The following is a 13,246-nucleotide window of genomic DNA, read 5'->3' on the forward strand; positions in this document are numbered from 1 at the left end:
AATTACCAACCACAGCAAAATACTTTTAGAGCACATACACGAACAAACATACTTACAAGGCGAAATGTCTCTGTATCTATTTTTGGAAATGTTTTGAGGTAATCTGGCACAAGACATTGTCATTCCAGGCTTTTTCCTATACAATTGCTAAAAGACAAAACTGATGGTCAGAACATCACAGATGCAATAGACCCATTATTATAATATTTGCCTAAAGAGAATTTTTTTCTAAAACCAGGTACTTATTAGAACATAAACTACTAAGTAACAGTAGCTTCAACTAACACTAAAATACTTTTAAAAAGAAAGCATTACAAATTTAGTTATGCTGTGGGATCACTGAAAATGATCAAGATGTAGCCACAAGTTGCTTAAAGACAAACTGAACAGTAAATTTCAAGTTTCCATAAGAACACCAATCCAGAGAAAAAATAATATTGTGTACTGGTAAGGGAATTGACTGATAATGACATTCCACTTGGTAATTTGGGGCAAGTAGATTGTGCTGTGTTATAGGCATCTGCCCACATGGCAGTTGTCTAACTTGGGTTTTGCCTCCCCCAGGATATCCTTCTATATTTCAAGAACTGTAGAGCAAATCCTGGGTTACCCCATGCTTTTCCTGCACAAAATCTCCTTTCAGAGGTTCTTGCCCTCTCATGCTTTAGTCATGCACTGCCACAACCCTTGTGCTACAAACAATATCAGTGAAATGATCCAGGTTCAATAAAAAGCACTTCAAAAACTTCTCAACCTGCTAGGGAGACTGAAAATGTATGTTTAAGGAGAATTTTAAATACCTTTGAAAAAATCTGTTCTTTCTATATATAAAAGTAAATTTTACCACAGCTCTTAATATAAATATATTTTATAGATATATGTTGCATAATAAAATGTTAGGTCTCCATTTGGTGAGGAATTCACAGAATTCACACTGCTGTGTTTTACAAACCTGCTTTCCTGCTTTAGGTCACTTGATCTCATGCATTAAAGATGGACTATCTCCAAGGCACAAGTTGGTGCCAAAGAAAGACTATGGCAATCAGCCTTTTAGGGTCCCACAGGAAGTGCACTACTGTCCTGAAATAAGTCATTAAAACCCAACTATTTATAAAAGACATAGTTACATCAACCCTTAAGATTAGGGTTGTATTTTCCACTGGTTATTTTACCTTCCCTCATTATGAATGTTCATAAAATGTCAACAGCTCAAGTGTCATTCAGTTCCTACAGCAACTTAGATAGGCAGTAAAAGTCTGAGTACAGAACACATATTTTGGTAGACATTCTTCAGTCTTTATCTCAGTGAAAGTATTTTATTACCATGTTCCTGATAACCACAAAAAGTGTAAGTAATTGATAAAGCTATTCATAACACTAAAAACTGGTATTAGGTATTTGTAAGTTTGCACATACAATACAGGATAGATTTTTTCTTTGGTTATTTTTCTCTTTGAGAGTGTAAGACAATTGTTTTCCTAAAAGATGCTGACACTACTGAAATTTAACTGAAATCTGCTCTGTTTAAAATAATTACTATTCCAAGAGACTTGGAACTTGCACACAGGTACAGGCAACAGAGTACTCACATCAAACTGAGCCAAGACAGTTCCAGTGATAAGCCCCTCTGCTAACTGAATCATGGATTCCCTCAGAGCATTATCGTCCTGATGGACACCATCGAGTGGAGATTTCTCAGGGATGTACTGGAAGTCAGGCTCGCTCTCCAGCTTCTCTTCCACAACATCATAGACAGCTAGAACAAGCAAAGGTATGAATGCTCTGACTGAACATACTGTTTGACAAGTAACATTAGCTCTAAGTAATTTATTTAAAAAAGCAAAATGCCCAAATGTTCCTCCTGTAGAAAAATCCACATTTATTAGCAGACTGATTTTAGTCCCAATGAGTAAGGACAAAGAGCCTTTGCTGATCATTATAATTCATGATAAAACTATTTTCTTGGTTTAGTAGTAATTTTAAGTGAAAGCACATCACTGACAACTAAAATTTTGATCAAAACTAACGTTATGCCCCTGCCTTTTCTGATATAAATCCCTAATCTCAGTCTCACATCAGAAACAATATGCATCTTCTATTACATGAACAGAGACACACACTGTTCGAAAGCCTGTTTTTAAATTATATCCCATGACCACAAAGGAGGACACTGGTAACTCCTCACTTCTATAACTCACATGCTTTAATCTGAACTTAATCAACACACAAGGGGCAACTGTTTTAGTAAATTTGCAAACAAAGTTAGTAATTTTATCTGAGAAAGAAAGTAAGCACGCAAAAGCTGCAAGAGAACTTACACACAGAATGAGAGTACAAGTAAGTGGGGAGTGCAAATAAGTGAATAAAAGCAATTTTTTTGATGAGTTGGCTGAGGTATTCTGCTGAAGTAATTTCAACTACTCCAATTAAACATCACTGTCTCTCATTTTGCTTTTTCCTCTCCAACTGTACTATAATTGGGATGTGCAGCAGAATTAAATCCAGTGCCCATCTGCTGGGTATGGTCCAACAGTGTATTTTGTGAATATATTGTGCAAGCTTTTATTTAGACTGCATTTTACCACTTCTATTAAGCCTCCTCAGGTAGAAATGTTACCACTGGTTTTGCATTATTTTAAAAAAGTATGGAAGGATTTTGCATATATTGACCTCCAAAGTCATCCAAACACTGAATATTTGGTGAGGGGTTTTTTGTTTGTTTGAGCTTGGTTTTTATTTTCCTTAAGGGAATAACAATAACCTTATGAAATACATTCAATATCCATATAGCTTCCTGGACATTTTTATCTATGAGAGTGAGAACAAAATTTAAATTAGCTCTCTGTTAGAAATATTTGATGTCTGACTTTTTGATTAGTTTTCAACACTTACCTACACACAGCTCCTTAGAGCATGGGATCAATACACTGTATTGATGCAATTTCTTTTCAAGGACAGCAGTTCTTTCTTACACGCTAAGCATTCCATCCCAGACACAAAATGGAGGTTAGGAAATGAGAGCAAGGTGTGGATTCTTTTTTTATGATGATGTACAAACTACTTACCATTGGGTCTAACTAGGAGCACAAGTTCCCCTGAGTGTCTCTCACAGCTCGCTTTAATAAACATTACAACTTGATCATGGGTATGTTCTGCTATATCCCTGCCGTTAATCAGTACAACCTGGTCGCCTTCATTCAAACGAGGGACACAGAGATCAGCCTGCAAGGAGGAGGGAATAAACCCAAACCATCTGTAACACAAGCCATTACCAGTTTATAACATTAAAGTAACAACTCCAAGTAACTATACTTGGGGTCCTGAACCCTAACAGCCTAGTTCCCATGGTTTGCTGCTCTGTATTCAAATGACAAACATGTTACACAATACATAGGCAGTGCCATTCACATGAACAAACCCATTTGCAGCTGGCAGATGACTGTCATTGTAACACATCTTTCAGCAGCTGTTACTCTACTCCTCGGCTGAAAGCTCCTCTGTTTGAATCACACTTCGTGTAGGCACTTAAAGACCAGAATGTTCTTATCTTTGAAGGGAAGGGAGTAACATGGCAAACAAAACCTTGTCCACATCAATTTCACAGGCTTAAATGCTTCAGGTGTAAAATATCACAGTGGTAATCGCAAGAGTAAGGCAAGGACTGAAGACAATGCACAACTCCCAGTAATCCCACAGAGGGGAATCAGGTCATAAAAATTGTTATTGTAATCACAGTCTAAACACTGTTGCAGAAAAGAAAGAGCACAGGCCATTACCAAATATCTTCTCTCTACAGGGTGAATGTTTAAAGCCAAAATTATTCATGTTAAGAAATATTTCAGGGATAATAACAGGAACGAGAACAATGATTTCGGCAAACATTTCAATAGTTTCAAATAGTCAAAAAAAATAAAGCGAGAAAGTTGTACTTCTTAAATGTTAACAAATAAATGGTTCACTCTACTCTTACTCTAAAAGATATAAACAGAGCTGACTCCAATCAGTCAAATACCAGGTCAGTATTTCTGGCAATAAACTGACAAAATATTGTGCCTACTTTGAAGACACTATTGATAGTCACTAAACATCAGTAACAACAGACAATCAGACCTGATGAATGATTCATGATGTCTGATTTTAATCTACATCTTGGCTTTACTCGGTTACATCTGTCACTAAAGTAAGAGATTTGCTATTTTAGTTATTTTTAACACTCTTTCAATATATAATTTATGTGAAATTACTGAATGTCTATATTTAAAAAAGTAATAAAGTAAATTTATTTTTAGGATGACACAGCTCAAGAAATAGTGCATACTGAGCATCTGTAATGCCCCATAATTGCCAGAAATTAAACTTTGTTTCAGTAGGAAAAAATTACTTTTGAGGATTGAAGAACTTTAAAAGTATGTTAAGCAGCCCCATCAAATTCTTACTGCACATAATTTGCTTTGTTATGATAATGTTATAGCAAAAGAAAATTTTCATAGGCAGCTATGAAATAATTTAGCATTTTTAATACATCCTTCAAGATACACAGTTATTGCTACCAAGTTTGCTTTTTGACAACTTACAGGTGTTCCTGGAGCTACCCTGGACACTATAACCGGCATCTTCTGATCATATCCACCCTTTAAAAACAAATTTAATTAGTAACAGATCATGAATGTAAAAAAATAACCTTAATAAACACGAAGGGAACGATGTACTGTTACCTTTACATTGAAGCCAAACCTTCCATTTTCGTCTGGTTTCATTCTGATCATAACAAGATTGTCATGGGGGACACCACCATTGGGCTAGTAAACAAAAATGATATTACATTAACATCTATTTTGTTCACAGGTAGACTTTGAGGATATTGTATCTAATAATTCTGCAGTTTCCTCATCAAATAATTGCTCTTGTACACTTGAGAAAACATCAAGTAATAGTACAAACATCTTGAGTTTTGCAGAAAAGGGAAAGATTTCAGAGTCTTGGACATAACTAAGTTAAAGGTGTGTTCTGTCAAAGCATACTCAAAGTAAGAAACAGGATTATAAAAGACTAAATGGCTTCAAATAGTCTTAAAAAAACCAGCTTACTAAACTGAAACTCTTTAAATTTGTTTTAATTATGACTACAGTGAAGAGCTGCAATAAAAATGTAATATAATGAAAAATAACTGAAGGTGTCCCTTTTTTTCTTTTAACACTAATATGCCAGTAGTAAGCAAGGGCAAGTTTGGCAACAAAATCTTGGTTCCGTTTCCCTTATTCCATTTCCAAGGTAGTGGAGTATGAACTGTGACACATGCTGTGCACTGATTCAACTCTGACAACTTTAGATGCTTTCTTCTGGGTTTTATTCGGATCACAACAACACTGTTAAAGGAACTACCACTAAGCTGAGGAACACTAGATACTTTTTTAATCTGTAAGACATAATTTAGTGCCATTGCAGTGATTTGTAGTTTGTTCCCATCAATATTTACTTCACAGATTCAACATTAGCTAATATTTATAATTTCTACAGTGAGAATGCACAGTATTGAAGAAATCTGTTTCATGGAAGTTTTCAATGTTTCCAATTATAGCCAAAGTAGAAAACTCATACTGGGAAAAAAGAAAAAAAAAACACCCAGAACTTATTAAAGAGAACATTTTTAAATGTAAGAAAGTTTCAGATCTGCAGGTTCAATAGGTTAAACAAGTCTGCACAACTTGGCTCATTAAAAGTTAACTCAGCTCCAGGTTTTCTAAGTTCTTGTTCTTGGTTAAAACAAAAAATCCCTCAAACACATTCATAGTAACGAAAAGTTGAAAAATTTGGGGAAGGAGAGGAAAGTAACAGCATAAGATACGTTAATGAGAAGTAAGGGTGCTTAGGAAGCCTGATCATGTGCCAATCATTTCAGCCTGTGCTCATTGGCATGAGAGATCAGACAGAATGAACATGCTCACCTGCAGTGTTTGGCAGCTTCTATGCCATTGCACTCCCCAGACAGAAAGGAAATATGAATTTCCTGCTTTAACAGGCTCTTTTGAGCCACTGTTTGTAATGAAAAATGCAAAAAGAGCACTGTATATCATCATTAACCTGTTTGACTGAAGGGACTTTTGGCCACACCTGTTTTCAAATACTTCTGACATTCTCAGACTGGATACTTGGGGACTACAGATGGAGTAAAAAGTTGTCACTCCCACACCTGTCCTACTACCTTTCTAAACAGACTCTCCGTACGTAAAACGGACAAAGGAAATTCCACAGCTACATGAAGTCAAAATGATGAGAAGTTTTCTTCAACATATTTGAGATGGAGCAGAAGACTCCAGTGGTGCAGGAACCTGAATTCTGGTCAGAAAAGCAACTTTGAAGCAAAACCACATTCCAAATCCTAAACTTCCACTTCCACAAAATTTCAGTTATGCCGTGTTCCTTCTTCTCTAATCCCCAAAATAAAAAGTCATCAGCAGACCAAATTAGATCTTCAATTACAACAGTGCACTGCCTTAAGTGAGGCAGCATAAATTGGAGCACAGCAAACAATCACACTGACAATGCACAGAGAAAAAAGAATCTCATTCTCACACAGCTGTGTTGGTTTTTCAGAACAAAAAGGAGTTAAAAAAACAACTGAAAGTTATTTTTGTCAATTTGGTAAAATAACTGAATACAGGGCAGAAAAACTTGATGACTAAAGTAGTGTTATAATTCCAAGTCGTATTTAATAGACTCAGGTAAGCACTGGCTGAAGACAAAACTGTTACAAACCCTGTTTCATTATTTAATTAAAACAAAAATTTTTACAACATCCCTCAAATGCTCAAAATCTTAAAAGTTTTGCTTTTGGGTCTTTTAATAAAACCCCAGCTATGAAATTAAAGAGGGGTTTTATGGGAATCTTAACTTTTTTATAAGGCCTGAGAGAATACTCTAGGCTTACAGTTCAAAATGCAAACAAACTAAAGGCATTTCTAAATATCAATTTGGGGAATTAACTCATAATTTTGAAAACCTGAGGTTGACAAAACTGTTTACACAGTATTGCTACTGTATCTGGATGTTAAAGAGTTTTCCCATCCTGCAAAACATTTCTTGTCCCACATCAGTATAAAACCAGGAACCATTGGAAAACTTCTGGAAGGACAAAAAAAAAAATCACAAAAATGGTCAGTGAGATCTCACCTCAGTCAGATAATAATCAACTGACTAAGCTTACTCATCTCGACGTGCTTAAATGTGGGAAAAGAATGTTTGCTCATGTTTTGACATTTGTTGTCACAAGCCTCTTGCCAGAGTCTCTTTCTTGGAAATTCTGATAAGAAATGCAACCACAGAACCAAGAAGCTGCTCCTGATAAAACCACTCCAGAAGCTGGTAGGCATTTTCAGGTTTAGTTTTTTTGGTAAAACCTAGATTAAATACCAGTGGCAGTGTCTGCAACGCCTTCTTTAAAACTGATGGCAAACAAGTTTTCAAAGAAGAGGTTACGTAGAAATTTCTGCATCTGCTTAAAATCTAATGCTCAAAATGTTTGCAAAACCATCCCAGCGTAGTGATTTGCTGGCAACTGACAACTGACTCCAGCAGTTGGAAAAACCAGCAGGAGCTAGAAGGGACAGTATGTTTAATGAAAATGCTGCAAGGTAATGCACAAACACAGCAACTCTCTGAAATGCATCAGAACCAAGCTCATGGAAAACAGGACTATCATTCTGATTAAAAGCAGAATTGTTCAAATGGCTTCAAAAACTTACTGTGGATTTTTCTGGTGATGCAGGAACATCAAATGTTTCATTAATATGGTTATCCAGTTCTTGCTGTGAGTGTGAATGATGAATTTGGTTCCAACTGTTCTTTTTAAATTGTTTGGGTGGTAACGCAGGAGGCTGCCCATCTATAGGAGTCTCTTGAGATCTAAATACCAAAATAGAAGTATGAAGTGGAACAATCATGAAATATTGACAGTTCTTTCACGGTTCCAAATAAACCAAAAATGTTAGAAGAAGCTCAAGAGTTTGAGAGATGTGTATTTTTAGAATCTCAAAAATGTAGTCTGACAGAATATATTGGAAGTGTATGTTTGGACATGTTATTGCTTTTTTCTTGACAAGCAACTGTACACAGAACCAACAAGTTAATCTTTTACCCATGACTTTTTTAAAAAAGGTTTTAACATGCTTAAGCCACTTAATATTTAACCCAGTTTATACTGGAATATTATAAAAATCACTGTATTTATACCTTGCACACATGCTAAAAAAAACTTCTCAAATTGATATGTCACTTAATATGTTTTCCTCAGTAATAAAATCAAATAGTTTGCATCTCAAATTAATGCCTGCAATTTAAATCATAAACGGACACAGGGAGCATAATACAGTGCTACCACAGTACTTTTTGGCTATTGATCTTAAAAATAGGAAAAACCAGGAGGCCAAGTTGAACATAACTCAACTGCACCCCTGTATTTATTGGAAAAGCCCGTTGGAGATGACAGTGTTATCTTTTAATTTTTCAATTTAAAAGTATATGGATACATTGTAAGAGAACTCCGGTCTATTCTCCCTCTTGAACACATTACCCTTTGAAACATGCAGCTTTGAAACACTAGTAAAAATGGCATTAATTGCATGCAGTTCTTAGTTGAATTACAACACCATTACTGAAGTGAAATAGCAGAAAGTTCTACTTCTGATTTAGATCTGCAAGCACTCTATTCTAGATTAATAAAAATGTTCACTGTGTTTTTTGTATAATATGGAGAATTTCCTTTACTAGTCCTTTTGGAATAAAAGCTTAAATGTATAATTTGTATTACATAAATATATGATTCATCTTTCATTATACAGATTTATATTTAAGAATTAAGAACATTTGAAAAGGCCCAAAAGGGCAGCTACCTCATAGTTCCCATTAACTTGGTTTGAGTGCCAGTTTCTAAATACCAGCAAGGACACATGCCTTCTACCCCAATAAAAGGTGCTATTAAATAATTTAAGAACTTAAACCAACAGCCCACTGATACTAGTGGGAAACCCATAAACCACTGAGAATGAAGTTACAGGTTACAGCTAAATCTAAAGAAAATGCTACCACCAAAAATGGGTGCCTCTGTTTTTCCACCCACACACCCATGGCCGCTTCCTTGAAGAACTGGTGCTCCTCCCTTGGCTAAGGCAGCTCACACCAAGCAACCAAAAAATCACTCACTTTTTGGACAAGCCTGGGTTCTCTGCTGGTTAAAGGTGAATTGTTCATCACAGGGTTGACCACCATGCGGGGACAGAGGGACACTCCCAGAGCAAAAGCAGGACACGGCCCCTCTCGTTCTGAGGAAGCTGCAGAGGTAACTCATTGCACAACTCCCTCCAAAGCACAGGTAACCACTGAGCAGCCCTACTGTACTCACTGGTCTCGCCTCAGTGAACTCTTAGCAGGGCAAGACTCTCAGTATGAGACTGCACAACATTTCAAGTTGCTGCAAGTTAGAAAGTCTAAGTCACGTATCAAATTCCATACCATGTAATTTGTCTCTACACAATTCAAGAAAGGCAGTTCCCAAGCACATTTTAAAATAAAAACAAAAAAATTGAGCAAAACTGGCTACAGTTATTTCAAAAAAAAGGATGAACCTCTTTCAAAAAGCATGAAAAATGGGAAATAGAACACTTCACTTTGAAAGACCACACATTTTCTGTTTCAGTTTAAACAAAATTAGTCAATATTCTCAGAAAACAAAACTGTTAACATTTTTTGTCAGTGTATGAAAACAGCACATTTGAAAAGATCTTAACTATTTTTCTCATTTTTTGCTTAATTTCAACTTTCAGAAAATATTTTTTCCTTAAGTGTTAAACGAAAAAAGAAAGTACTAATTATTCAGTCTAATGTCTCAAAAACGTCATGTTCAAAACACACTAGGGAAGAAAAAAAAATATTTCTTAACACTTTTCACTGCAAGTAACAGACAAAAAGAGTACATTTTATTTTTCAGGATAAGTAGCTTTTCTGAATTCAATTTTGTGGAGAGAAAAATATGATGATTGTCAACATTTGCAAAACAAATCCTCAAGGCAGCTATAAACTACTTAGACATCGACTTACAAAGGTCACCCAGAGATTTTTAGCTGCCTGTGTATTCATTCATTCATGTCTGGCCAGTACAGATTATTCAGTCTTTTAAGTAAAGGGCAACATAGTTATGTATTTTCCTGCAAACAATTACTCCTGAGAGTTTTAAACTGAATAAAAACAGGAATAGAAAACACAAGTAGAAGCACAAAAGAAGTGATTCCGATAAAAGTAAAGGATGGATCTTATGTTTGATTAGATGTCTGTACATATATGTCAACAAACACAAATAAATTCCTATCAAACATACAAACTTACAGAAAAGATTTGAAAAGTTACTTAAATGGGCATTTTGCAAGCAGTGATGGAAGTACTGTAATATATTAGCATAATGAATTGTGAGAACTAACAATCAAGCCTTGGGCAAAAACTTCACTGCTTTATATTTGCCCAGTCAGCTTTGAATTTCCTTATGAATACTCAGACAATGGCAGTGAAAGCAGCCTATTTTGCAGGCAAAGCAGTTCTCTGTTACTGAATTCAGCAATTTACATAATAATACAATAACACACAACCCTGGCACTGACAAGCTTTGGGTATTTTTGTTACAGATATCCGGTCTGATCTTTTTAATATATTTAGCAAAGGTTTCATACACACCCGCATAAATTTATTAAATTAAACACTTATCACGTGCTTGTCAATTTAAGGTTATAATTACCTCGGGGAACTACAAGCACGAATCTCTCAATTTAGTTTTGAATAGCATATGAAATGAAGAAAAGATGTGCAATTAAAGCTTATATTAGCTAAGCTATAATATACTTCTGAACTGCACAGAAACTGTAATTTCTTTTGCTATGTTGACTCCAAACTCAAAAAGATGACTAAACCTATTGCCTATCAGGTTAGCCCCTCGGACTTTCTTACATATGTAATTTTGGCCAATAAATAAAAATGTCCTACAAATTAGCAGACGGACTCCCCAAATCTTTTCACTCAGAAAGACCAAATTGTTAAAGAAATCGTTTTTTGGACTGTAGAAAAGTATAACTTAAAATTATATAGCTTATATGAACTTCATGTCTACTACTTCCCCTCATAAATCTCAAATCTTGAATCAGTAACATCACCTGAAACCTTCAGAAGACCCTAATAGGGTTCATATATTTTTGACAGTCAATGTCCTCATTCTTAAAAATCTCTTATTCTAGATATCTATACTGAGAGATTAAATTTCACTTTTAAGCTTCCAACAAGGAAAAAAAAGCAAAAACAACCCCCTAAAACTTAGTGATGGAAGAGCAATTCTTTTTCTGCTTAAGTGCAAAATCATGAAACAAAACAGCCATAGTTGTACAACTAATGTACGAAACCACTTCCCCTCTTTTTAAGACTCATTTCTATGGTGACTTACACAAGAAATCAGGTAATAAATAAACAAATCCTAAGAACACTCAGGAAGTCTGTACAATTTAAGAGTAAAGGCATAAGAATATATAAAGAGAACATTTAAGAATTGTGCTTATTTCACTGTATCACTGCCACTCACTGAGTGTTTCTCATGAACTGACTTCAGTTGGAAATTTTGGAACAGAAGGAACCTGACCCTGTGTGGCCTTTGAACAACAACTCTAATATGAGAAAAGACTCACAAGTGTTGCAGTTTTGAGAGTGCCTTGATGTGAATAGGTTAAAAAGCCCACCAAAAAGGAGATTTTATATTATTAGGTCAAAGTGCTATTATATAACCCTCAAAGTTGAATAACTAGCTGAGCGTGAAATTATAACTATTGTATCCTATTATGAAGTGTCATGTGCTATTTTACAAAACTTCAAAAATTTTGCATTCTATTTCCCTCTCCAAACTTACACATAGCTATTAAACTGAAAGTACAGTCCAAGTAAGGTTTTAAAACGTGTTTAAATACCTTCCCAGATTCATTTTTCTTGAGACACACCATTTGTTTACAAATATGTGATTATGTATGTGCTATTTTACAGGTCTCAAATGGTTCTGAAGCCATTTGCACAATTTCCCTGCTAAAGGAGCTTATACAAAATTATGAGGGCACATCTGGCATTACTACTAAGAAGGTACAGTGATAATAAGGTGTATATTGCATCTGTTTTTCCCCAGTTCATCTGTACTCTAGACACAAGTTATTGAGCATTTCAAATCTTTGAACAACTCAATATTTGTTTGTCTTACTTCTGAACCTAACACATTGTAATAGTTTTTATTTTGCCCACCATTGCATAATAAGCTTACAGTATCAAGAATATTCAGCATAATTGGAAAAAAGAAAAAAAGCTTGTGACTGCTATCTTAAAAAAATAAAGATAAGCTCTGTAACAACATACAAAACATACTAGCAACCTCCAATTGCTGGGGTGTCAAAAAGGTATCTTGGCTAAATAGTTTGTGAAGCTTGCTCACACTTCTGTTCCTTAACAAAAAGCAACACTTCTAGACTTATACCACAAAACAACAGACTTCAATCTATCAAAATAACAACTTTTGCTTCCACATTCAGACACCGATGGTCAAATTACAGCAAACCCACAGATTGAGTGGGTGGGGGTATTGAAATCCTGAACTTGGAGTATGTCAGATATAGGTCTTCAGTTCCACATCATTTAATTTTCACAACAAGACCTATTCTAGTACTCCCTAAACAACAGCCACCTTTTATTATATTGCCTGGCCCTCCCTGACCCCAACGTTTAACAGTAAATTCTTAAAGGCCAAGATTTCGGACTTATTTTCAGAAGCCCTGCATGTTACCAGACAGCAGCATGGAAAGAAGAGGACTTACGGTGATGTTTCCAGTATGATGCTGTTGGCCTGGGTGGAAGATGGAGATCTGTGATTTACAAATACTTCACTCGGGGACGTGTGAACTACATGGTCCACTAAATGTCCAACTGACGAGGGGCGTAACCGGGCTCCTTCTTGAGTGAAGGCAGAGTTGCGACTAAGAGGGAAAGCAGAGCAGTGCAACATGACAAGAATATTACTGCTAATCCACATTTCTGACACCACCCACTAGAAAAGAATGCTTAAAAAATTATTTCCTCTCATTGTAAGCACATGTTCATACACATATTTTTATTAAATTATTAAGTTACTAAATTAATTAAGATTTCACTGAAACAATTATGTTGTCAGATCAACACGTTATAT

At 35.5% G+C, this 13,246-nt stretch overlaps 1 protein-coding gene across 3 annotated transcripts in view; it reads right to left on the bottom strand.

Moving 5' to 3' along the window:
* Positions 1 to 13,246, bottom strand: part of PTPN4 (protein tyrosine phosphatase non-receptor type 4) — a 110,109-nt gene that overhangs the window by 15,511 nt on the left and 81,352 nt on the right. For all 3 annotated transcript variants that reach the window (XR_007904465.1, XM_051787011.1, XM_051787012.1), the window contains exons 15-21: positions 12,879 to 13,037; positions 7,743 to 7,902; positions 4,716 to 4,799; positions 4,575 to 4,631; positions 3,066 to 3,222; positions 1,590 to 1,756; positions 57 to 147 (exon numbers count right to left, since the gene is read on the bottom strand). Coding sequence is in view for 2 of the 3 variants with exons in the window: in XM_051787011.1 (XP_051642971.1) it covers positions 57 to 147; positions 1,590 to 1,756; positions 3,066 to 3,222; positions 4,575 to 4,631; positions 4,716 to 4,799; positions 7,743 to 7,902; positions 12,879 to 13,037 (875 nt within the window). In the remaining variant the exon portion in view is untranslated. The remainder of the gene's footprint in view (positions 1 to 56; positions 148 to 1,589; positions 1,757 to 3,065; positions 3,223 to 4,574; positions 4,632 to 4,715; positions 4,800 to 7,742; positions 7,903 to 12,878; positions 13,038 to 13,246) is intronic.

This window comes from Manacus candei, unplaced genomic scaffold, assembly GCF_025592945.1.
Source record: "Manacus candei isolate 608988 ecotype Guabito, Panama unplaced genomic scaffold, ASM2559294v1 h1tg000023l, whole genome shotgun sequence".
NCBI lineage: Eukaryota > Metazoa > Chordata > Aves > Passeriformes > Pipridae > Manacus > Manacus candei.